At 45.8% G+C, this 25,235-nt stretch overlaps 1 protein-coding gene across 1 annotated transcript in view; it reads right to left on the bottom strand.

Moving 5' to 3' along the window:
- Positions 1-1,198: 1,198 nt before the first annotated feature.
- Positions 1,199-25,235, bottom strand: part of LOC123378342 (aldehyde oxidase 2-like) — a 103,363-nt gene continuing 79,326 nt past the window's right edge. The window contains exons 26-35 of the mRNA XM_045031972.1: positions 23,658-23,885; positions 22,236-22,331; positions 21,091-21,219; positions 20,129-20,203; positions 18,412-18,464; positions 17,704-17,818; positions 16,523-16,588; positions 11,477-11,665; positions 9,975-10,142; positions 1,199-2,349 (exon numbers count right to left, since the gene is read on the bottom strand). Of these exons, the coding sequence (XP_044887907.1) occupies positions 2,296-2,349; positions 9,975-10,142; positions 11,477-11,665; positions 16,523-16,588; positions 17,704-17,818; positions 18,412-18,464; positions 20,129-20,203; positions 21,091-21,219; positions 22,236-22,331; positions 23,658-23,885 (1,173 nt within the window). The 3' untranslated portion in view covers positions 1,199-2,295. The remainder of the gene's footprint in view (positions 2,350-9,974; positions 10,143-11,476; positions 11,666-16,522; positions 16,589-17,703; positions 17,819-18,411; positions 18,465-20,128; positions 20,204-21,090; positions 21,220-22,235; positions 22,332-23,657; positions 23,886-25,235) is intronic.

Below are 25,235 nucleotides of genomic sequence, written 5' to 3'. Positions count from 1 at the left end.
GTGGGGAAGCCAGGAGGGGACCAGGGAGGGGTGGTGCGGCCTAGCCCAGTCCTGCTCCGGCTGAGCGCCCCAGCTCTGGCCCAGGAGTGGCCGAGTGCCCCGGCTCCGGCCCAGCCCAGCGCCTCCGGCTCCAGCCACGAGCAGCTCCGGCCCCGAGCACCCCCGGCCGCCCCCAGCCCCGGATCCGGCTGCGAGCGCATCCAGCTCTGGCCGCGAGCGGCCCCAGCCCAGCGGTTCTGGCCGCAAGCGGCCCCGGCCCAGTCCTGCTCCAGCCGAGCGCCCTGGGCCTGGCCTGGCCTGGCCCGGGTTCTGGCCGAGCGACTTTGGGCCGGGGCCAGAGCCACTCAGCCGGAGCCGGGGCCGGGGCCAGGGCTGCTCAACCAGGCCCCGGGCGCTAGGCTGGCGCAGGACTGGGCTGGGCCGTGCCGCGCCGCACCTCCCTGGAGCCCTCCTCGCTCCCCCACCCCATCTTAGCTTGCCAAGCCTGGCTCCGGCCAAGCGGCTCCCCCGGGCCTGGTCCCTGCCAAGCGGCTCCGGGTCAGCCCCAGCCTGGTCCAGCGCCCCCGGCCCGGCCTCCAGCATGGTAAGGGAGCAGGGAGAGGGTGTTGGAAGAGGGCCGGGGAGTTTGGGGGGGGTGGATAGGGGTCAGGGCAATCAGAGGGCAGGAAACAGGGGGATTGAAGGAGGGCAAGGGTCCCGGGGGGCAGTCAGGAAGGATTAGAGGTTGGATGGGGTGGTGGGGGCCAGTCAGGGGCAGGGGTTCCACTTCCAGGGGCAGTGGGGGACAGAGAGAAGGGGTGGTTGGATAGGGCAGGGGGCCATCAGGAATGAGAGGAGGGAATGCATGGGGTAGGGATCCGGGGGGGGGGTGTCAAAGCATGTGGGGGGTTGGACGGGGCAGGAGTCCTGGGGCAGGCACGACCCCCTCGTGGGGTGAGGAGGAATTTTTTGGCAGCTCATCACTGCTCCCATTGGCTGTGGTTCCCCATTCCCGGCCAATGGGAGCTGTGGGGGGTGGTGCCTGCAGGCGAGGGCAGTGCGTGGAGCCCTCTGCCCCCACCTCCCCAGGGGCCGCAGGGACGTGGTGCCAGCTGCTTCCGGGAGCAGCGCGGGACCAGGGCAGGCAGGAAGCCTGCCTTAGCCCCGCTGTGCCACAGAGCTGGCAATCCCGCAGGCCGGATTGAAAGCCCCGATGGGCTGGATCCGGCCCGCAGGCCGTAGTTTGCCCTCCCCTGTTCTAAACCCATATACGATGGAGTTTTGCTTACAGATGACAGCATCTCAGGGTTAAATGACACAGTGACAAAATCATTTGCACTCAGTCTACAGGTGAAGTCTGAAGGGTGTTAAATATGAACCAAACAAACATATAACATTTCTCCAAGATCTAACTACTTGCACATTCAATTACACAGAATTTGTAAAACTATCTGTAATTGCATCATCTGATGACTTCCTAGTAATATTACAGAGGGCTTCCTTCCTCTCCTCTGGAAGGCATTGTGGAGGATGAGAAACAATGAGACTGAATGGCTTCCTACCTTTTCAGGCATTGGTGGGAGCCCCCTTAACCCACCTCTCTGACAAAAATTCCCCTCAAAATTCATAAGGCTGTCACCTCATCTTCTTTAAAACCCATCCTTGAACCTACCTCTATCATGATGCCTACATACAAATCACTACCATCTGGCACTGGTTGGGCAAGTGGTGAGCTGACACCTTTTCTTTTATGTTAAACTCCGTTCATTTTGTTGTGATTTTTCCCTCTCAACTCCACTTCTCCCCAGCCGTGTGTCTGTATCATTCACCTGTTGAATCATGTCTGAGACCTAGACTCTGAAGCTCTCTGGGGAAAGGACTATCTTTATTTTTTTGGTACATGCGTGTAATGGGATTGGGATTCCTAGGTGCTACAGCAATCGACTCAATTAATAATTACAACAATGGGTGTAAGTGTGTCATAAAGTGGATGCAGCAAGTGACAAAGAAGCATAGCTTGCAATTTGGGGGTAAATTCTGCTTTCTCTTACGCCAGTGTGTTATTACCTTGAAGGCCATGGGGTTACTCCGATTTACAATGATGTAACAGAGAGCAGAATTTGGTCCACAGTTTCTCCGAAATTAAAGATCTTCTTTCTATCAGTACAGTGGAGCTGCAGTTAATAATATCTTGGTCCACAAATGTGTGAGAGAGTGGGTTTTAAATCAAATATTTTACTACTACATTTGGAATGCTTTAAACCAACAGTGATGGAAACAGTCACATAATTATTTCATACTTTGGAAAATACAGTATTAGGCTATGTCAATGGCCCAAGGTTTATAGGTTCCAGGCTTATCTTTGGGAATCTAAAATGAAAAAAAAAAAGAATAAATCATAGTTTTGTTAAGTTTGACATTATTAAACAAGAGAGAATTCACTGTAATTCAAAATCTGTGGGCCCAAAATATTTTCTTTTTATCCATGTAAATGTCACTGTCCAGGCTAATCCATACTTTCACACCTTGATTATAATAGATTGTAAAATCAACCATGACCTTAAGTAGCTTGTTGAAGATTTATAACCATAGTTAATGAAAATCAATCTCCAATAACACAGACAGCTCAGGCCTGCTCACGGATGAGCCTATAGGCCAAAGGGCCGAAGTCAGATAGAAAAATTGGCAGCAGAGTTTCCACTACATCATGTGACTGGGGTCGGGGAGCGGGGTAGAGATTGGTTGTCTGTGGAACTATGGCTATATTAAACCACAGAGGTCATGACATCTGCAGGGGAATCGCACAGATCTAAGGGAATTCTTAGAGTGATGGGGTGGGCATCAGTGCAGAGTCTTAGACTTTCCATGGTTTAGTCTGATGGCTGCCCTGGGAACTGTTCTGTCTTGGTTTCCCTTTTTATGCTTAGCCCCAACCTCCCCTGTGGAAAGTCTGAAGGTGTGGAGTGAGAGTTAATGTTCACCAGCAATAACTTACTGGGGGAAAGCCCTGCAGGGTCCCAACATGACGGGGCCACAAAAATCAGCTTTCTCCCATCAACACCATTTCCCGCCCCCACCCCCCACCCCCATGCTTCCCCCTGAAGCCACATAAGATGAACCAAGCCGAATTTTCATGCAGGGGTTTAGATGGGTATGGGAGGAGATACATTATCTTGTGTTGCCTTAAGTCCCTTGCCTCTGATTTCAAAAGGAGTGGGATTTCCACTGCTTTATCCCCATCAGAAGGAAATCTCAGAGGAGAAAATATGGCCCACAGACTTGGTGTCACTGACCAAAACAAGTTGAATTGCATGTGGTAAAGGGATTGCTCTTGAACGGTAGACATGACTGAAATTCCTGCACAAACAGCAAGGGAGAAGTCTGTCAACCTTCAATGACCCTGTCTTTTCCTTTGTGACTCAGTCCCTCCCCACTGCAATGGCAGTGCTGGTGCCATTTTAATTTTTGCAGATCTTTTCTGAAAGTAAGTTTGAGGCTGCAGGAAGTAGGTCTGGGCATTAGCAAATGGGAATTAAATTAATCAGGCTAATACTGTGTCCTGGGCAGACTGCCAGCCTTGAAGGACACTACTAAACACCCTATTAACACCAGGGAACTGAGACTTCCATAAAGAGGCTGAGAAAGGACTGGAGATGTGTGGCAGGAGGGTGGGTGAGAAGCCCTCCTAGAAAAGAACCAAGGACTCTTCCTGGTCTTTAGTTCCACTGCCATGAAGTTTATAGGATCAGGGTATATAGATATAGAATTGCATTCACATTTTTGCAGGGAGCATATCTGCAAGTAAAAGAAATTAACAAAAATTTGCCTGTAAAAATGTCCTTATCCTTAGTGACATTTATTTTCCAAGTCAATGGATTTTTCTCACACTGCCTAGTTATTACTGTGTGCAGCAACTGTATCTAAAAAAACCTCCCAAGACTGTCCATCCCTAGTTGTCATCTACTACCCCATAATGGAATCCATACAAGGTATCGTCAAACAATTACAATCCATCCTGGATGGGGACCACATTCTCAAATAAATCTTTCTTGAACCCCTTCTTCTGGCCTTCAAACAAAGACGATACCCCGTCATCCTGCACCTCGGAAGTAAACGGGCAGTGGATTTACTTTCATGAAAACTGCATCACAACTAGTCTTGGTGGAGGACAGTGCACAAGGCTTTGAGTGAGCTAAACTTCATTGGACAGGAGATTAACCTAATAGTTAAGTTTAGTCTCTAGAAAGCATGTTATGATTGTGCTTTATATGTAATCTTTTGTTTCCATTATCCTTACTCACTATCTCTTGAATCTCTGGTAATAAACTTATCCTTGTTTTCACTACCAATACATCTAAATGCTGTGATCCTGAGCTGAGTCATTCAAGCTGGTGCGTACACTGTTCCTCTGTGGCCAGCAGCCCGGGTATTTCTGTGGGTGTTCAGTGGAGAAGAGGCTAGACACTACAAGGAAACACTTCAAAGGAGCTTGGGGATTTGGGTACACCTATTGTTAACCTGCAAAGCAAAGCAAAGGCTGTAATAGTCCAGAGGAGAGCGTTTGGGTGACTAACAGGCTAGTGCTGTCAGGGAGCTGACACCCAGCTGTGCACAAGCAAGTCTCACCTACGTTGGAGGCACGGGGGTAACAAGAATTGTCACAGCCTCTAGCCTCTAGGCATCATTGTAGTATAAGTAATAATAATAACCTAAGTAATTCATAGATTCCAAGGCCAGAAGAGACCACTGTGATCATCTAGTCTGACCTCCTATATAGCCATAGAGCTCCCCCAAAATAAGTCATGGAGCATCTTTTGGAAAAACATTCAATCTTGATTTAAAAATACGCAGTGATGGAGAATCTACCATGATCCTTGGTAAATTGTTGCAATGGTTAATTGCTCGCACTGTTAAAACTGTATACCTTATTTCCAGTCTGAATTTGTCTAGCTTCATCTACCAGCCATTGCATCGTGTTATACTTTTCTCTGCTAGACTGAAAAGCCCAGTATCAAATATTTGTTCTCCATGTAGGTATTGACAGTCTGTAATCAAGTCACTCCTTAACCATCTCTTTGTCAAGCTAAGTAGATTGAGTTCCTTGAGTCTATCCCTAAGTCATGTTTTCTTATCCTTTAATCATTCTCTGAACCCTCTCCAATTTATCAACATCCTTCTTGAATTGTGGGCACCAGAACTCCACAGTATTCCAGCAGTGGTTGCACCAGTGCCAAATACAGAGGTATAATAACCTCTCTGCCCCTACTCAACATTCCCCAATTTGTCCATTCAAGAATTGCATTAGCCCTTTTGGTCAGAGGGTTGCACTGGGAGCTGATGTTCATCTGATTATCCACCACGTCTCCCAAATATTTCTCAGTCACTGCTTTCTAGGATAGAATCCACCATCCTATAAGTATGGCTTACATTTAACATTGTGCAGGGAAATAAGCAGAGGTGGAGATGGAGTTAATTCCCCCAACTTGCAGGCAGCCAAAGGCATTGCAAGGATGCCCCTCCAGGACTGTTATTTTCAGATGCTGCCCCTCTGTGCCCCTGGATCAAACAGTCTGGGCCACTGGATTCACTGTGTCTGCCTGCCCACAGCGGCTTCTTCATACTGACATTTTTGACCAGCCTCCTGCCCCCAGCTGGGAGCTTCAGCGGCACAGAGGGCTTTGGACTGTTTCTCCATGCCTATTGTAGTTCACCCTGAGTGAAGAGGGCATGGCTGATTGTTTCATCATGCTACATGCTTTTGTGTAGGTCCCTATCCCCCTCTTTTCCACTGGAAGCACAGTAGTGAAACTGGTGTGTGTTTTTCCAAGGGTTTGAAAGTTGGAAGCAAAAAGGGTCAGGTTGTGCTATCATCCACAGAATGGCCAAGCAGAATTTCTGCATGGCCCTGTGCTCAGCAGCTGTGCTGGCAATGTGTTCCCGGTGTTTCACAACGGCCCTCGCTCTGTGGCTCACCAGTACACTCATCATCATCGCCTTTTTCTAACACCAAGATTGGATAGGGCAGAGGTTGTGAGCAGATTCCATCTGCATCTGGTTTGATCTGCCCTTTAAGCCTGCTGGGGAATTGCCTGGATAGTTTTCTCTACTGTGTTATAGTCAGGGGCGGCTCTAGGAATTTGGCTGCCCCAAGCAGGGCGGCATGCCGCAGGGGGCGTGCTGCCGGTCCCGTGGCTCCAGGGGACCTCTTGCAGACGCGCCTGCGGAGGGTGCGCTGGGAGGGCGGCAGGCAGCTCCGGCGGACCTTCCGCAGTCATGCCTGCGGGAGGTCGACCGGAGCCGCGGGACCAGCGAACCCTCCGCAGTCATGCCTGTGGGAGGTCCGCTGGTTCCGCGGCTCCGGTGGACCTCCCGCAGGCATGACTGCGGAAGGTCTGCTGGAGCCGCCTGCCGCCCTGCCAGCAAAATGCCGCTCCAAGCGTGCGCTTGGCGCGCTGGGGTCTGGAGCCGGCCCTGGTTATAGTGCCACCAAAACCAGCTTGGTTCAGAACATGCTGTGGTGTGTTTACCTAAGCAGGCAGAGAGAGACTCCTCAGTTGACACTGACAAGTTATGGCTGCAAACACATACTCCACAAGACCCTGATTTAAGGGGAAAGCTTTAAATAAAGGCGCTTATCATAGCCTGGTTTGATGGCTCCCAAGCAACAAAACGGAGCCTGTTTTCCCATCCCAAGAAAGGGTGATTAATTTAAAGATTTGCTTTACTGTTTGGATACAGGTTTTGGCTACGATAGTGGCCAAGCCTTTGCCATTTATGTGGTTTGGTGTCCATGCTTTACTCCATTTCTTTTACTGCAGGCTATAAATGGACACAGATTCTCGGCAAGCAAGGCCAGATGTATCAGGGCCAGGTCATCCCTCTATGTTTAGAGCACAGAGGGCGATTAATGCAGCAGAAAAACCTGCAAAAATGGCCCAAATCTGTCAGGTGGGGGCACAACGTGGCATCATGCACCTCTCCCTCCAACCCTACAGAAGCCTTTCTGTGTGAACCCTGGGAATTTTGCACTCTTTGGGTTTGGGAGTGGAATAGGAGGGCAAGGAGTGGGGGCATGTTGAGTCATGCCACATAATCCTCCAGCAAAGCCACAGAAATTAATGCTGTCCCACTGTGACAGAATACATCCTTCAGTTCCCTTCCACCCCACATAGAAAGCTTGGGAGAACAAAGGAGACATATAACATGATCTAGGCTCTGGTGAATCAAAGTGAGGAATGAATTTTACAGTTGAGGACCCTCACCAAAGAAACTCTGCTTCTAGTCTCTCATACAACCCAGGATGCGATAACCACCAGTGATAAAAAAGGCCAGAGAATGAGATGATCTGAGAGAACCAGGCCCTAGAGCTTTACAGTTTAAAGCCAACACTTTAAGGGCCATCCAGATATTATTTGGAAGCCACTGTAAATATAGATACTTGTATGGGAACAAATTCATTACTGGTGTAATGCTACAGAAATAAATGAAATGACACAAGGGACTTCCTGGTCTACACTACACATTTAAACCGAATTTAGCAGCGTTAAACTGAATTAACCCTGCACCCGTCCACACAACGAAGCCCTTTATATTGATATAAAGGGCTCTTTAAACCGATTTCTGTACTCCTCCCCGACGAGGGGAGTAGCGCTGAAATCGGTATTGCCATGTCGGATTAGGGTTAGTGTGGCCGCAATTCCACGGTATTGGCCTCCGAGCGGTATCCCACAGTGCACCATTGTGACCGCTCTGGAAAGCAATCTGAACTCGGATGCACTGGCCAGGTAGACAGGAAAAGCCCCACTAACTTTTGAATTTCATTTCCTGTTTGCCCAGCGTGGAGCTCTGATCAGCACAGGTGGCGATGCAGTCCCAAATCCAAAAAGAGCTCCAGCCTGGACCGTACGGGAGATACTGGATCTGATCGCTGTATGGGGAGACAAATCTCTTCTATCTGAGCTCCGTTACAGAAGACGAAATGACAAAGCATTTGAAAAAATCTCCAGGCTATTATAGACAGAGGCCACAGCAGGGACTCAGCACAGTGCTGCATGACAAGCGTAACGGAAAGCCAAAGAATCAAATGGACGCTCATGGAGGGAGGGAGGGGGTACTGAGGACTCCAGCTATCCCACAGTCCCCGCAGTCTCCGAAAAGCATTTGCATTCTTGGCTGAGCTCCCAATGCCTGAAGGGTCAAAAACATTTTCCTGGGTGTTTCAGGGTATATGTCGTCAATTTACACCCTTCCCCCACCCCGAAAGAAAAGGGAAAAAATAGTTTCTCGCCTTTTTTCAATGTCACCCTATGTCTACTGCATGCTGCTGGTAGATGGGGTGCTGCAGCGCTGAACACCAGCATCCCCTTCCCGGTGGCAGTCAGTGCAAAATGACTGGTATCCATCATCATCATCAGCCTGTGAGTGCTCCTGGCTGGCCTCGGTGAGGTCGGCCGGGGGCGCCTGGGTAAAAATGGGAATGACTCCCGGTCATTCCTGGCAGACGGTACAAAATGCTTGGTAACCGTCCTCATCATAGCAGCTGGAGGCTGAGCTCCATCAGCCCCCCCCCCACTTTCATGTCTAAAGAAAAGATTCTGTACTCTCTGGACTATCATAGCAGCGGGAGGCTGTGCTCCTCTCCCCCCACCCTTTAATGTCCTGCCTGGACTATAATAGCAGCTGGAGGCTGCCTCCCCCCTCATTTTATCTCACTAAAAGTCAGTGTTTCTTATTCCTGCATTCTTTATTACTTCATCACACAAATGGGGGGACACTGCCATGTAGCCCAGGAGGGTTGGGGAGGAGGGAAGCAATGGGTGGGGTTGTTGCAGGGGCACCCCCTAGAATGGCATGCAGCTCAGCATTTCTGTGGGATCTCTGGGGCTCTGACCCGGAGCAGCTGTGCTCTCTGGTTCTCTAGTACACTTGCCCCATATTCTAGGCAGGACTGACTCTATTTTTAGACAAAACATAAAGAAGGGAATGACCCGGGGAGTCATTCCCATTTTTGTCTATGTGCCCCGGCCAATCTCAGCGAGGCCAGCCAGGAGCACCCATGACAGCAGCAGACGGTACAAAAGGATTGATAACAGTCATTGCCAATTTCCAATTGCAAACGATGCAAAATAACTGATAACCATCATCTCATCGCCAATTTACAATGGCAGACGGTGCAATAGGGATGGTAATCGTCTCTGCTACCTTGCAAAGGCAAATGAATGCTGCTGTGTAGCACTGTGTAGCACTGCAGTACCGTGTCTATCAGCAGCATCCAGTACACATACGGATGCGTGAAATGATTGTCTGCCGTTGCTTTCACGGAGGAAGGATTGAGTGACGACATTTACCCAGAATCACCCGCAACACTGTTTTGGCCCCATCATGCATTGGGATCTCAACCCAGAATTCCAATGGGCGGGGGAGACTGCGGGAACTATGGGATAGCTACGGGATAGCTACCCACTGTGCAATGCTCCAGAAATCGACGCTAAGCTCGGTACATGGACACACACTGCCGAATTAATGTGCTTAGTGTGGCCGCGTGCACTCGACTTTATACAATCTGTTTTAAAAAAACAGTTTCTGTAAAATCGGAATAATCTCATAGTATAAACATACCCAAAGTCGGCCCATAATTTGTAAAGTACTTTTGGGTTCTTCTGGAGGGAAGGTGCTATATAAATTCAAGTCATTATCAGTGAAGAAATTGAACAGATTGGTAGGTTCAGAGCCTGATTCAGCCAACCCCCCAGTTTATGATTTCTCATCTCTAGCTGTCAGTATATCCTGCACTGGCAAAAAAAAAAAATAGAACAAAGTATAGTAAACTAAATAAAATGCAGGCACCAGTGAGTGTAATGCCATATGTAAAAAAGATGCAGCTCAATGACGAATTTGTGTGAATACAGAATAATTCAAAATCAAGACATGAAGTAAGGAAGAGGAGGAGGCTAACCCAGCAATGTTTCCAAAGAATTAATTAAAAAACCCATTACCATCTCAGTAAAGTTATCGGCACAGGCCATTCGAATCCGCTCAGGAGTCAGGGGGCTGTTCAGGGTGAAGGTCCCAGTTAATCCTCTTTCCTTCCGCACAGCAGCCACTGCATCCCAGATAGCAAAGAACACAGAACATCCCAGGAACAGCCCTGCCTCGCCGATCCCCTGGCAGAGAACAAAGGCAGACACATAGGTTTGCTTTAGAAACTGATTGACAACAGGGGCTCAGATCCTTAGCTGGTACAAATTGAGATAGCTCCATTGAAACGACATCGATTTACACAAGCTGAAGATCTGGCCGATTCATGTCAATGGAGCTAGGCCTGCTGAAGAGCTGGCTCAGACACTAAGTTTTATATCGACACAGCTGGACACAATAAATCTCCTCAGGGCTCTGAGTGCTCCAAGACATAGAAGAATTGAGGACAAGGATTTGGTTCATAATTTTTTTAAAATTCATAGCACATCTCCACTCTAAGCAAAGGTTCGCTCTGACTTGGATTGCACCTGTTACACTGCAAAGCAATGAAACAATTCAGGACTTTCAGTATAAATACACCTCCAATCTATCCAAATCCCTTATAAGTGGATTTCATTGTATATGATGAAACAGAACTAGGCAGCCTTCCTTTCTCTATTCCAGTTCCTGAATGGATAAAGTTTGCATTGTTTAATCTCTCCAAAGAACTGTGATGGTTTCTGTCTCTAGCATCATCTCCACTAGAAAATGTCTATTTGCTCTAAGCTATTAAAGATATTTATCCCTAGTAGGCATCCAAAGTGAACTTTCCCCTGGAAATTCCCATGTCTCAGATGCAGTTCCTCCAGATACTAGGCTAGGGCACTGGACATCTGCATCTCTTACCAGCACAAGGCCTACTTAAACTCTATTATGAGGATGTAATTGGTGCATAAGCCTTGGGTTGGCTCTACACAGGGGTGAATTTATCCTTACAGCACAAGATGGAAAGGATATGAAGGAAGTTCCTTGTGGATAAGACAATGGAAGATCTGTATTCTGTTTTCCTGTGAGACACTGGGCAAGCCTCTTAATCTCTCTTTGCCTCACTTCCCCATCAGTAAAATGGAGATAATTCTTCCTTTCTACCACCCTGTGTTTACTGTAAGCTCTTCAGGGTAGGCTCTGTCTCTTACTATGTGTATGTACAGCATCTGGCACACTCGAGTTTCAATCTCAGATGAGGTTTTCTAAGTACTACCATAATTTTACAAATACATAATAAGAAGAAAGACAAAAAAATCAAAATAAATTAATGCATGAAAATTACCCTTTTTCTCACAGCAGGTGAACTTATAAAGGTCCTTCTGGTTCTAAAGGTATTACTGGTGCCTGTGATGTTCCCCATTTTATGTATAGGGAACATCTCTGAAATCTGTAATATCGCAACAGCTGGAAAGCACTTTTAAAATACCACACATGCACTTTGGTCATGTGCAGGACTTGCTATGACTTTATACAGCACAGTTGGCTTGTTTACCTTGGAGGAGTAGATGGCAATTGGGTTTCGGGAGTTTGGCAGCAAGTAAACCCTGAACTGTTCAGGTATGTCACAGACAGCAGGGATTTTATACGTATCTGCACCCAGCGTGTACTGCTCTCCTTCTGGGGAGAACTTTATTTCTTCCATTGTATAAAGTCCAACCCCCTGAATAAAGCCACCTTCAATCTGAGGAAAAAATGTACACAATTTCTATTTTCGTTCACATTAAAAGATAAAAATGTGAATACAACTAAACTTTTAGATCTACAACATTAACTGGCTCTTTTCCTTCCATGACAACTGGGCCAAAGACAAATGCTAAACTCAGAGAGTCGTTATTAATGGTTCCAATCCAGCTGGAAAGGTATAACAAGTGGGGTTCCACAGGGGTCTGTTTTGGGACCGGCTCTGTTCAGTATCTTCATCAACGACTTAGATATTGGCATAGAAAGTATGCTTATTAAGTTTGCAGATGATACCAAACTGGGAGGGATTGCAACTGCTTTGGAGGACAGGGTCATAATTCAAAATGATCTGGACAAATTGGAGAAATGGTCTGAGGTGAACAGGATGAAGTTTAATAAAGACAAATGCAAAGTGCTCCACTTAGGAAAGAACAATCAATTTCACACATACAGAATGGGAAGAGACTGTCTAGGAGGGAGTACAGCAGAAAGGAATCTAGGGGTTATAGTGGACCACAAGCTAAATATGAGTCAACAGTGTGATGCTGTTGCAAAAAAAGCAAACATGATTCTGGGATGCATTAACAGGTGTGTTGTGAGCAAGACACGAGAAGTCATTCTTCCACTCTACTCTGCGCTGGTTAGGCCTCAACTGGAATATTGTGTCCAGTTCTGGGCACTGCATTTCAAGAAAGATGTGGAGAAATTGGAGAGGGTCCAGAGAAGAGCAACAAGAATGATTAAAGGTCTAGAGAACATGATCTATGAAGGAAGGCTGAAATAATTGGGTTTGTTTAGTTTGGAAAAGAGAAGACTGAGAGGGGACATGATAGCAGTTTTCAGGTGTCTAAAAGAGTGTCATAAGGAGGAGGGAGAAAACTTGTTCATCTTAGCCTCTAAGGATAGAACAAGAAGCAATGGGCTTAAACTGCAGCAAGGTTGGACATTAGGAAAAACTTCCTAATTGTCAGGGTGGTTAAACACTGGAATAAACTGCCTAGGGAGGTTGCGGAATCTCCCTCTCTGGAGATATTTAAGAGTAGGTTAGATAAATGTCTATCAGGGATGGTCTAGACAGTATTTGGTCCTGCCATGAGGGCAGGGGACTGGACTCAATGACCTCTCGAGGTCCTTTCCAGCCCTACAATCTATGAATCTATATGAGACCAAGTTGTACTCACACAAATATTCCCACTGGGTCAAATTCTACTCTCCTTTACCCCAGTGTAAATCCAGAATGAAGTCAGTGATGTCTGTAGAGTTATTTCAGATTTACACTGGTGTAACCAAGAGCAGAATCTGGCCTACTGATTTCAATGGCTGTACTCACAGGACCAAGAATTTGCCCAAGAACTGTAATATAAATAATTAATTCAATTTAACACACACTGAAAAAGGAATTGTGGAGGACAATTGACATTTCTTCCTAGAAAAGTTGTCAGACACTTTTATTTGACAGCGTTACCTCTTTTAATCTGAGTGGCTAGCCAAAAATTAGGGGTCTTGTAAATTGTTCCATCATATTTGGGGTCGGGAAGTAATTTTCCTCCAGGGAAGATTGGCAGAGGCCCTGGAGGTTTTTTGCTTTCCTCTGCAGCATGGGGTCACTTGCTGGAGGATTCTCTGCACCTTGAGGTCTTTAAACCACAATTTGAGGACTTCAATAACTCAGACATAGGTTAGGGGTTTGTTACAGGAGTGGGTGGGTGAGATTCTGCAGCCTGCATTGTGCAGGAGGTCAGACTAGATCAGTGGTTCCCAAACTGGGTTTGTGAACCCCTGGGGATTTGTGAAATGTTACAGGGGGTTCTTGGGAAAAAAATCCCTAATGGTGGACAGAGCTGTCCCTGGGAACCCTGGACAGCACAGGGCCAGCAGTCCGTAGCCCCTGGACTTCCAAGAGCTAAGCAGATCAAAGCAAGCATATTTGTCACACTGAGGAGATTTAAACTTCATGACTCCTTAAAAGAAATGGAAAGGGAGGTGGATTTTTTTTGCTGTTTTAAAAATTAAATAGGCAGCTACTGTTGTTTTTAAAATTCTTATGAAAAACAAGTTTAAGCTTTGTTGTAATGTGTGTTGTTTACTTGCACTGCTCAAGACCTGAATGCTTATGAAGGAGGAATGATTTGAGTTAGCTTCTTAAATACCTTCATGCTTTAAATTAAATTAATGGAGATATCCTATCTCCTAGAACTGGAAGGGACCTCACAGAGTCATCAAATCCAGCCCCCTGCCTTCACTAGCAGGACCAAGTACTGATTTTGCCCCAGATCCCTAAGTGGCCCCCTCAAGGATTGAACTCACAACTGTGGGTTTAAGCAGGCCAATGCACAAACCACTGAGCTATGCCTCCCTGCCTCCTTGATGAAACATAGGAGCCTTGAGGATATAAAATAGAGAACAGAGGCCACATGGTTTGTCCTTTTTCCTCCCCTACTCATGCTGAAGGCAACGAGAATGCTGGAGCTGAGGAGATTGATCCCAAGGCTAACAGTGAGAGCCTGCATATGAAAGACTGTAACCAACCTGCAGTATCCTGGGGTGAGAAAAACTGCTTAGTCAAGATATTGCCCCATCTAATAGGGTTGAGAATTTAGACTGTGTCTAAAAGACTTATCTTTTATTTTCCTTTGGTAACTACTGACTTATCATTTATGATCACTTAAAAACCATTTTTTGTAATCAATAAACTTAGTCTAATGTTTATCCTTGCCAGTGAGTTTGACTGAAGCGTTTGGTAAATCTGCTCAGGTTACAAAGGCTGGTGTATGTCCACTTTCCATTGATGAAGTGGTGAACCAATTAGTAAACTTGCATTGCTCAAGAAAAGGTCTTGACTCTTGAGCTGTGCAAGATGGTATATTCCGGTGGTACAAGGCTGGGAGCTGGGGGGGAATTAGGCTGGTGCCTCTCTCTCTGTGATTCATGAGAAGCTCTGGGAACAATCATGCAATCTGGCTGGATGTGGGTCTCCACATGCGGTTGTACTGAGTGGTAAAAGCACCTGGAGGGGTTTGTTGCTTGTCTCCAGTAAGGCATTGTGAGAGACTTCTCTTCGAGGTGGTTTTATGATGTAGGCGTAGCAGGAGAGTTAAATTGGCAGGAGGAACACTGCAGTGTGTACACCGCCACAGTTAGGTCGACGTAAGCTGCCTTATGTTGACTTAACTGTGTAGAATAGACATGGCCTTAGTTTCCCAGATCTGAAGAAGAGCTCTGTGTAAGCTCAAAAGCTTCTCTCTCTCACCAACAGAACTTGGTCTAATAAGAGCTATTACCTCCCCCCCTTGTCTCTCTATGAAAGATTCTTGGCATTGGGTGGAAAGTCATCATCACCAATGAAGAGATCTGAGAAATCACCAACAAGCAGCTCATTTTCACCAGAATCAGAAGGAAGCGCTGGACATATTTGGACGTATACTCTAGATGCCAACACACAGACTCCCACATTAACTGTCAAGTGGAAACCAACTGGTGCGAGGAGATGAGGGTTTCCAAAAGAAACTTTAAGAAGAACCCTTAGCATGGATGGCAAGATAGTCAATCTCAACACCACAGAGCAAATGGAAGTAGCAGCAAATGACAGAGAGGAATGGAAGATTTCCCTGCTGTGTGCCAACATTGGCATGGAAAGGATGTTAAAAACAAACTAACAACCACTCACCCACCCACCCTCATAAAAGAAAAATCATTTTTCTGATATGTATTACCACTACCAGAAAACTTGTTGCCAAATCTTGGTCCCATTGAAGTCAAAAGTGTATTGCAATTGACTTAAATGGGACCAGGATTTGGCCTTCAGGAATTATTTTTGCTTTCTGTGTAGGCTGAGGTGAAGATGAAGACGAGACAACAAGAGGGATTAGTGACCTAATCCTGTGATATGCCGAGTGCTTTCTGCAAGGGCTCAGTTCCCAGTGAAGTCTACAGGACCTGTAGTCACTCACCATCCTTCAGAAAATGTTCAGCATGTTGCAGTAGCAGGCCACTTAACTTGTTATCATTAACACGTGCAACAAAAAGCAAATATTGCCTAATTCCGAGCCCAATCCAACACCTATTAGAGCCAATGGATAGCCTCCTCTTGACGTCAGTGGATGCTGGAATGGCTCCTGTAGCGGGGTGGCTACCCGCTCCTGCCCTTTTGGGGCTTTAAAACAGCCCTGGGAAGGGGCTTTAGGCTGGGCTGATTGGGGAAGTGGCTGCAGCTGGGGCCAAGCCCCAAAATGAGCAACAGGGTCTTATAAGAAGGCCAGGGAAGCCAGAAGAAAAACAGTCTCTCTCTGGCTGTAGAGAGAGAAGGGCCTGGCTGCAGGGAGCTAGACTGGGTACCTGAGTGGAGCAGGGCTGGGGAAAGGCAGAGGAGCTGGGGAGCTCCAGCCTGGAAAGCCCCCAGGCTGCCGCCTAGCAGAGGGCCAAAAGGGTACTGGGGGTTGCAGGGGGCAGCCCAGGGGTAGGCCAAGGCAGCAGGTCCAAACCCTCCTTGCCAGTGATGAACAGGCTGATACTGCAGTCTGCCCCAGGGCATGGGGCTAGATAATGACTGGCAGTGGCCAATACTGAGGCAAAGTGGGGATAGTAGGGTGGGGGTTCCCCTGGGAGGGGGAGACCCAGTTAAAGGGGCACCGGGGTCCTGGGAGGGACCCGGGGGCCGGTAGCTGAAAGGCGGATCACCAGCCTGCAGAGGGCGCTCTGGATGCTGGATTGAGCTAATTCCCAAGGACGACCAGAAGGAGGCGCCACAGGGGTGAGTCCAACCCTGTTACAGCTCCCTTAATGGAAAGTATTTTGGTGCAAGAAAAAGCTATCACTAACATCTACAGCCAAGCGTGCATATGGAAGTATTGGTACATACCTGTCCTATATCTACAGCTGGATTTATGCTGAAACAAGCATCCATGACAATGTCTGTTCTGATGTTCTGTTAAACAAATATAAACTGTTATGGGTACATACTTTACAAGCAATAAAAATAGCAGGTTTTAAAGAATGCGAACACCATGCCATAAAATAATATTCCATGGTGACAGCAAAGTATTGCAGATTTATTCTGAAGCACAGAAGCAAGCTTCAAAGGCCCTGGACTGACAAGGGATTAATCTGTTTGAAGTGGTTTTGGTGAACACCCATGAGCATATGGCAACTGAAACGCAACATTAGCACCCTGGGCTGAGTTAAGGAGCAGGCTGAACATTAGCCCCAGAATGAACTTGTTGCTTGCTCACAATCCAAGGTTTGGATTGTGGTTAGCTAGTGCCTGTGTTAGGTTGTGAGTCTAGAAGTGCTGCAAGGGGCATTGTGCCTGAAGAAGGAAATCAGAGGAGTGGCCACTTTGCTATACTTGAAGAAGGTATAGTGCCTGCTCCCGTTGCACTGCTAACTGGTGGGAGAAGGTGTCTGGACATGAGTAGCACAAGGTGTGGGGGAGGCATAGCCCCACCCATGGTGCCAGACACTTCCAATGAGTTGTGAGAGGCCTGGTAGTTGCCACTCCTGAATGTGCTTCCCTCAGTATCACTGGAGCCATTCTGCCTGTCTCCATATTACACAAAACCAATGCCCTTGGGAACTGGTCTTTGTCTGGTGCCCCTCTACATTGCCCCCTTTATGTGGCAGTGCCTTCGATTGCTTCAATAAAACCATGTGCAATAGGGGATCATTACTAATTAACTGGGCATATCTTGTCGCACAGTTGGCCCTTGTGGGCAGGTTCAGTTTATCAGGTCTCATTTAAAAGCCACAAAATAAGGTGGTTTATTAATTTATTAATTATATTATATTATATTAAACTGTTCTTTATCATCTTCTGTTCTATTGGACTTTCTCATCCTTAGTCTCATTAGTTAGCACCAGATCTTCTTTCTAGAATGTTAACAAACGAGACTGAGAAATCTTGGCACTGTCTTGAGAACATGCAATGAATGCCATTTCTCCCTTCTCAGCAAAAAAAGCAAGAGGAAAAATAACTACATCAGTGTAGTTCTGGAGGGAGATATATAGGAGTCTAACCAATGTGTACATAAAGGCACCATTTACCTTGTGATCTCCTGTCAGACAGTCAATCTCCACTTCAGAACAAGCAGCTCCGAAAACAAAATATGGGAAAGCCTGGCCTTCCCCTGTGTCCCAGTTCATATTTGCCATATAGCCTCTGGTGGGAGTAAGAGCATCCTTCAGACTGAGTGAGCAATGGCATTTGATCTCCACCACCACCACCCTCTCAATTGCAGAGCAGATTATCATGGAAATCATGTGACAAGACCAGGTTAATATCCTGCTCCAAGCCAGCTGTTTTCATAGGCTGTGGTGAAGAAGGCCTCAGTGTTGCAGCACTGCTGTGTGTCTGCTGCACACAAGGAGACAGAGATCCAGGAGGTGGCCCAGACTCCTAGGTATCATGGAGCACATCTCAGGGTAGGTTTTCTATGTCCCATCATGGTGGAAGGCTGTGCAGAAAACTACACGGTCCCATCTTCCAAACACCTAGCACAGGGCGGGAGATGTAGCAGTGGCCAGGGAGGAGACATCTTTCCCTGGCCCCTGCCATCGCCCAACATGCAGCCTGTTTATGTGAACTGTGTGCTAGGTGCAGGATTTGGCCTTCAATAGAGAAGGAAACGGGGAGAGTGAAAGGATTGGGGAGGCTGAGAGGGGAAGACTCTTATCCTCATTTGACAAACCCCCAAGGTCCACATCTATGACCCTTGATGCCAGTAATTTCAGAAAGATAACAGCATTCCTTACCTGAAGTAGCCAGTAGCTGAAAGACTCACACTTTGATCATAAGCTTCAGTAATCTGCAATAGGTACATTTAGTGTTAAAGTAAATAGAATAGAGGTGTTAATAGTGTTAAAGGTGAATAGAAATTTAAGTAAAGAAATAAAAATAATATTTTTTAAAAAGAAAAGTAACAGCGGGGAGCACTAGGGTGCAGAATGGGACAGCAGAAACCCAAATGATAGAGAATGGAAGTTACTGCAGTAAGCACGATTTAAATCAGTTTCACTGCATCTGCCTTAGGGGGTTGTGTTGGTGAAACATTTTAAATAAGTTCATTTCTAACACAGACCAGGCCTAGTGACTTGCCCGTGGTGACAGAGGGAGTCATGATTAGAATTGAGAACTGCTCATTCTCAGTTCTCACCCTACTAGACCATACTACTCTCACTTGGACTTTAATTAATCAGAAAATGTTTATGCACATTGATACAAACCCATAACCCTACTAACTTCAGTGTAGTGGTTAATTAATGAATATAAATCAGAATAAGTAATCTGATACACTCTATTTCAAACCAGTAAGGGAAGGTGAAGGAACAACCCTCCCCCAAAGTATGTATGAGGAGCATTCTTTAGCCTGTTAGCCCCACAGGGCAGGGAGTGTCTCTTTTCTAGATTTGTACAGCACCCAGCACAATGGGGCCCTAATCCTGATGGGGGACTTTAGGCACTGCCACACTAGAAATATTTGCCATTACTAATAATTTAGAAGCCTGAACAATTGTGCAGAACCAATTGCATCTTAGTTTAAAGAGAAGTGGGTTTTTATTAGGTATTTGTGTCATAGAGGGCAGATACTCAGGCACCTGCCAAAAAGATGAAGTAGGTGTGGTTAAAGCTGCATGGGAAGGCAGGTGAAACAGGATTAGAAGGAAAGCTTTGGCGAAGAACAGCCTGAAGTCTATGCCAATGGTGCAGTAGTGATGTGCTGGGAAGTGCTGCAGGAAGAGGAAGGAGAAAGCTGATCTTGGTGTAATGGACACTAACAAGGTAGATGCATCCATAGCAGCGAGCAGCAGTGATGGAGAGATGAAGTGGTATCCAGTGCAGGCCTAACTAGACAAACCTATTCCAGGGGAGACGAGCTTTGGATTGTAGCCCTCTGGTGAGGACTTCATTCTGCAATGGACAGAATGATGATGACGTGATGTTCTGGAGATTTAGGGAATGGTCATTATATGTCAGTACATCCATTAATAAATGTTTTGTCATCACTAAATAGAACAGCGTGATTTTCACAGGGTTATATGTAGGAATGCAGCCACAGCTACCAGCATCCCCTTCCAAATAGTGCTGCATGGCCTCCCATTCCAGGACTGATTTCTGATGAATACTGCACAGCTGATGCATCTATGCTGCTATATACATAGACAACACTCCTCAGCTCCTATCCCATTCTTATATAAGGCCAGGTTATTCCTGGCCCCTGTCTGGATACATAGGAGAGGACAGCACAAGGGCACCCCATGCAAGAGCCAGGGACTATTTCAGGAGTTTGCTGGTCATATCAGGGGGAGCAGGCTGCACAATCCATCCTGAGGCACGATCCCTCCTGAGCTCCCCCTGGGGCAGTGGGCTCCACACTGCTGCCTACTCAGGGATGTTGCTAGACGCTGTAATATAGCCCACAATTTATCAGCCCACGTGGTTTTTTATAGTCATGTAAAAAGCAGCACTGACCCAGTCCTCCCATTTCCCTTCGGGGTTTTTATTAATGATGGGCTCCAGGCGTTTCCGAAGAATCTGACAAGCATTCTGGAGAGGAGAGAGGTGGGAAACAATGAACAGAGAAAAGAAGATGAATTCAACAACAGCAGCAGCAGAAACATCTGCTTTGAAATTTCAAAACACTATAGCCTTTAATATGGCAGTGATACCCCGCCAGGTATCTCTCCAGTCCGCCTCTACCCACTTTTGCTCCATGCTGCCTTTGACCAAAGGCTGTCCAAGGCGAGTTTGATTTATGTCAGAGAGTCATTCTGAGGACCATCATTCCATTACCCTCATGAACATCTAAACCCCTCTTCTGTGTTCTGCTAGCTGGCCAGCCACAAAAGCAGTGCTTATCAATGAGCAGCACTGGTGTCTGTCCTGGGTGAAACTAACCCATTTGCATACCCATGTTTAACTGAAGCCATCACCAAGTAGAAGACAAAGAGCCTGGCTCTGATCTCCTACTGATTTTACACCGATATAATGTCACTAGCTTTGGTCAGTGTACAGTAGTGCCAGCAGGAGCAGGCCTAAAGTACATAAAAAAGTAAAGGTGTTTCATTCTGACAGTAATCATGTCACCAGATGCACATGAAATATATCCTGGACTCTGTTATCAGCTTATGTTTAAGTATCCATAGTGATACGAGGACCAGTCGATTCCTCTGACTAAATCCTGTGCAAGCATCTTTAGATCTGATACAGGAAAGCAGAGAGGAAAAAGTTGTGAGCTAGCACTAGTTCAGTAATTTGCCCTGCCTTACACTGCTCATGTGACAAACAAGCAAGAGAGACTCAGGTGAGGGTACTGATGTGCTCTATTCGTGGTGCTCGGAAACTACAACGATGAATAATGTGCAAACGTTCAGAGCAATATGCATTATTTGAAAGAAGCAATAAAAATAGTAATAATTCATAAAAAATGTAACCTGGACTGCTTTTCCATTGACATCTGAGCCAATCGATCCTGGTGTGGCTATTGCATTAGGCACAGTTATTGTGCTTGTTTCACAAAAGTGTACATATGACAGTGGTACCTCCAGTTCACGGCTGGCAATCTGTAAGTAAAGTAAACAAAACAATATCCAGTCCCACTGAGAATAAATAGTATTGACTCAAGAAAAAGAGCACTAGCATTGCTATGTCTACACAAAACCAAGCTTAACAGGGGATGGCTAGTGTTACTTTGACAATGCCAATCACTGAAATCTTATTCAACTGCTGTTTTTTTACAGATCTACCCTGATGACATGCATATAATTGTCTTAATAAGAGGTGGAGACAGCTGGGAACAGTTAAATTATACTAGTCTTCTATATCCTACATTTTCCTACCTTTTTCTTGGAGAAGGTGGTGGATATAGGGTGGGTTGGAGAGTTTTGCCTCAGATCTTTTCTCAGATGAGCTGTTCTCTCTAACTTGACTTTTGTTGCATATGGAATATTTTGGGCCAGATTTTAAATATAATGATTAGCTCTTTCTCTATTGGATTTGAACTCTCACCCTTCTTTCTGCCTAACCAAATCATTTGAAATTATTAGGTAAGTTCATATGCCCAATTTACAATGTGACACTGCATTGTCATAGATATACCTCATCAGCATACCTAATTTCAGTCCCAAAATTACCTACTTTCTACCTACGTTTGGTGTCTCCACACTTTCATGGTTTACAGGTATTTATATCAGAAATGCAGAATCTTGGTGCTGAGGTTATAGAGATAGCTATTTACATTGAAGAAATTAACCCCACATCATTTTAATTTCCTGCATGAATAATATGTGTCTCCTCCTTGTTTTGGTCCTTGTCATCTACTGTGTTGTACATTTGGGGCCTAAATACCTTTGTGGATCTGGCCATTAGTCTCTGAACTTACGCCTTCCTGAAATCTGGCTTTACCCATAATTCAAAAGCAATAATGCAACATAAACCTCAACCTGAGCCTCTATCCTGACCTTGGCTGTTGTAGGGTTTCCCTGCAGAACCGCTGAGTGCCATTCACCTTCTCTACTGATACAATCACATATCTTTCTCATATTTTCATCTTCATTCAAATGGTTAATTCCTGTCTAACCTGCAACATCTTGGTGTGAATTCCTTGTCCCAGTTCAATTCCACCATGAGTCACCAGCACAGACCCATCTGTATAGATATGGACCAGAGCTGCAGCCTAAGAAAAATGACAGAAAATTGTTGTTTAATTCATTAAGGCTGATGCTAACATAATAACCCTTTTTAACAAGGGGATGTACCAACAAGTGCAGGGATGGAGTCAGATTTCACTCCAAGAGGGCACAGCAATCAGGGTGTTGTTAAGAGGGTGAGAGAGTCCTCCAGCTGTCTGACAAGAGCAAGCTTCTTGCAGTTAGCAATTGAGGATGAGGAGCCATTTAGAGAAGTAGTTTATTGTAAACTGGAGTTCTGCAAGGACTGCAGTCATTCATTTAAACAATTATTTTTTTAACAGGTTTTTTTATCATTGTGAAACGGGGTGACTGAGCCATTCATCATCATCTCACTTCTGTTGTGAAGTATTTTTAGCATCAAACTCCATTTCCCCCTCATTCCCAATCAGAGGAGCAGGAAGCAGTGTTTGATGTTGCGCTGCTGGTCCTTGAGGAAGGTTGGCTGAAATTCAACCGGTGCAGAAAGTCAGCACAAGACCAAGGAACTACTTAAGTCCTATTTAAGCCTTATTTTGAGACCTCAGGTGAAACTTAATGGTGTCTCGTCTTGTACTGATCCTCTGCACAAGGGTGAATTTCCCCCTTTGCATATGTAACTCACAGCCTCAATGTTCTTTTACTGTAGCCATTGTGGGGTGAATTATCTGAAACTCTCTCAGAGCTCTCAACCTGCAAACTTGCCAACTTGTGACACAAGCAACTGAAATGAGTGAAATGTGAAACACCTGGATTTTGTTGTGCATTGCACTGTAACTCATAGATTAGAATATTTGGGGGTTGTTTAAGAAGATCAAACCTATTGTGAAGGATATTTTGTGACCATGTAATTAACATAAAGCAAAACTGCAAAAATCAGACACTTACATCACATGCAGCTATAAGGAACCCCACAAAGATCATCAGCAGGGTTTGAACCTTCAGATCCCCAGCACAAGCTTCTACTGTTTCAGCTAAAGAAGTAGTTGTTATGCTTATTGTGGGCAAGCCACCAGAAGCAGCAAGATACACATTTTGCTAGTGAGTTACACAGCCGTAGAATGCTGGAATCAGGAATCCACAGTGCTACTCCTGGCTATGGGAGGAGAGTGTTCTTGAGTGGTTTTAGCAGTGGTTAGAGAGAGGACAGCAAGTTACATAGATCTGGCACAGTCCTTCTGAATGGAATTGGTGATGAGACTTGGGTTTATCTTATTAGATACCCAGGTGTGTCTCTCTCTCGTCCTTCCCCTTTCCTTGACAGCTGTGCTCCCTCTTATAATTTAAGAATGCTGGAGCTCTTACGTCTTTAAGCCAGCACTTCCAAAGCTTACCTGATGGTACTTTGTAGCACTAAATCCAACTGAAAACTTCATAGGAATAATGGCAATCCCTTTCTTCTTCCAGTAATTTTGCTTGTTAAATTCTTCCACAGCTGTTTTCCTGCTGTAGTATTCAGACTTCTCCATACATTCTTTCCAACATTTCACCAGGTTTGTTGCATCGAGCTCTTCTTTGAAGGGAGTTAGATTAACTCCTTTGTACATGTTTTTCTCCCTGATCTGAAAAAGAGGGTGAATAAGAGGATACAAAATATTTATGTAGTGCCAAAAGTGTACCCAGTACTTTACAAATATAATGACACATTTCCTGTCCTAAAGAACTGGTAATCGAAGTGCCTGATTCTGTCAGCCTTACTCACACCAAGTAGTACTTATGTACCGGAGTAGTCTCAATGGGAGTACTCAGATGTGTAAGTACTACTCAGTGTAAGTAAGGCTTGCAGTATCAGGCCAAACACATTACAACAGCCCTGGGGAGGATGAGAGGAATATTAAATGATGAGAGAAAAGGAGGACAGGCTGCTTGAAGAGGGGAGTTGAAGGAAGAAAGAGAAGTCTCATGGCAGAGAAACAGATCGTCATAAGTGTAGGATGCAGCTTTATAGGAAGCACAAATCTGAGAGAGGAAAAGGAAGCAAAGGGTGGAGCAAGGCCTGGGAGCTGGGAAGGGCATAGGCAGTGGGATAGGGAAATTAGAGTAGAAACATAGGGTAGGGTAAGGTTGTGTGGGCCTTGTAGGTGAGGCCAAAAAGCTTGCAAGGGATGTGGTAAAGGACAGAAAGTCAATGGGGGGAAGAAGTAGAGATAAGAGAGGGTTACTCACCTTTGAGATATGTGTCCCTGTGGATGCTCCACTTCAGGTGTCGGTGTGTCCCGGTGCCGTTGACTGGAGATTTTCGATAGCAGTGCTCAGTCAGGATGCATGTGCGCAGTAGCCGTCTTGCAGTGCTGTTGGAGTCTTATCTAGTGTTCACGTGGCCTGCCCCCTTCAGTTCCTTCTCTACTATAGAGTGCTTATATCGAATGCCAAAGTAGAGAGGAGGAGGGTGGGTAGTGGAGCACCCACAGGGGGACACATCTCAAAGAACCTCCGTTACTGCACAAGATGAGTAACCCTCTCTTCTTCAAGTGCTGTCCCTGTGGGTGCTCCACTTCAGGTGATTGTAGAGAAGTGTCCACGATAGTTGTGGGGACTTTGGAATTGTATGCATAGTGGAGGAGAGGACTGTTATACCCAGTATAGCATTTGTGTAGTGGTTAATGAAAGTATGTTCTGAGGCCCATGTAGCAGCTCTCTGCAGATCTCTGAGATGGGTACATTGTTCAGAAAAATCTATGGATGCTGCTATGGATCAGGTAGGATGGGATCTGATCCCCATTGGTGGCTCTGTCTTATTTGTTTGATAACATAAGCAGTTATCACTTAGATATCCACTTAGATAGTCTCTGCATAGATATAGCAAAGCCCTTGGATCATGTTGTCGAGACAAAGAGTCTTGGGGATTTGTGGAAAGATTTAGTTCTATCCAGGTAAAATGCTATTGCTCGTTGACCATCTAGAGTGTTTAA

Source organism: Mauremys mutica, chromosome 10 (assembly GCF_020497125.1).
Source record: "Mauremys mutica isolate MM-2020 ecotype Southern chromosome 10, ASM2049712v1, whole genome shotgun sequence".
NCBI lineage: Eukaryota > Metazoa > Chordata > Testudines > Geoemydidae > Mauremys > Mauremys mutica.
The sequence above is the reverse complement of the archived record's forward strand: the minus strand, read 5'-3'. Positions and strand labels throughout refer to the sequence as shown.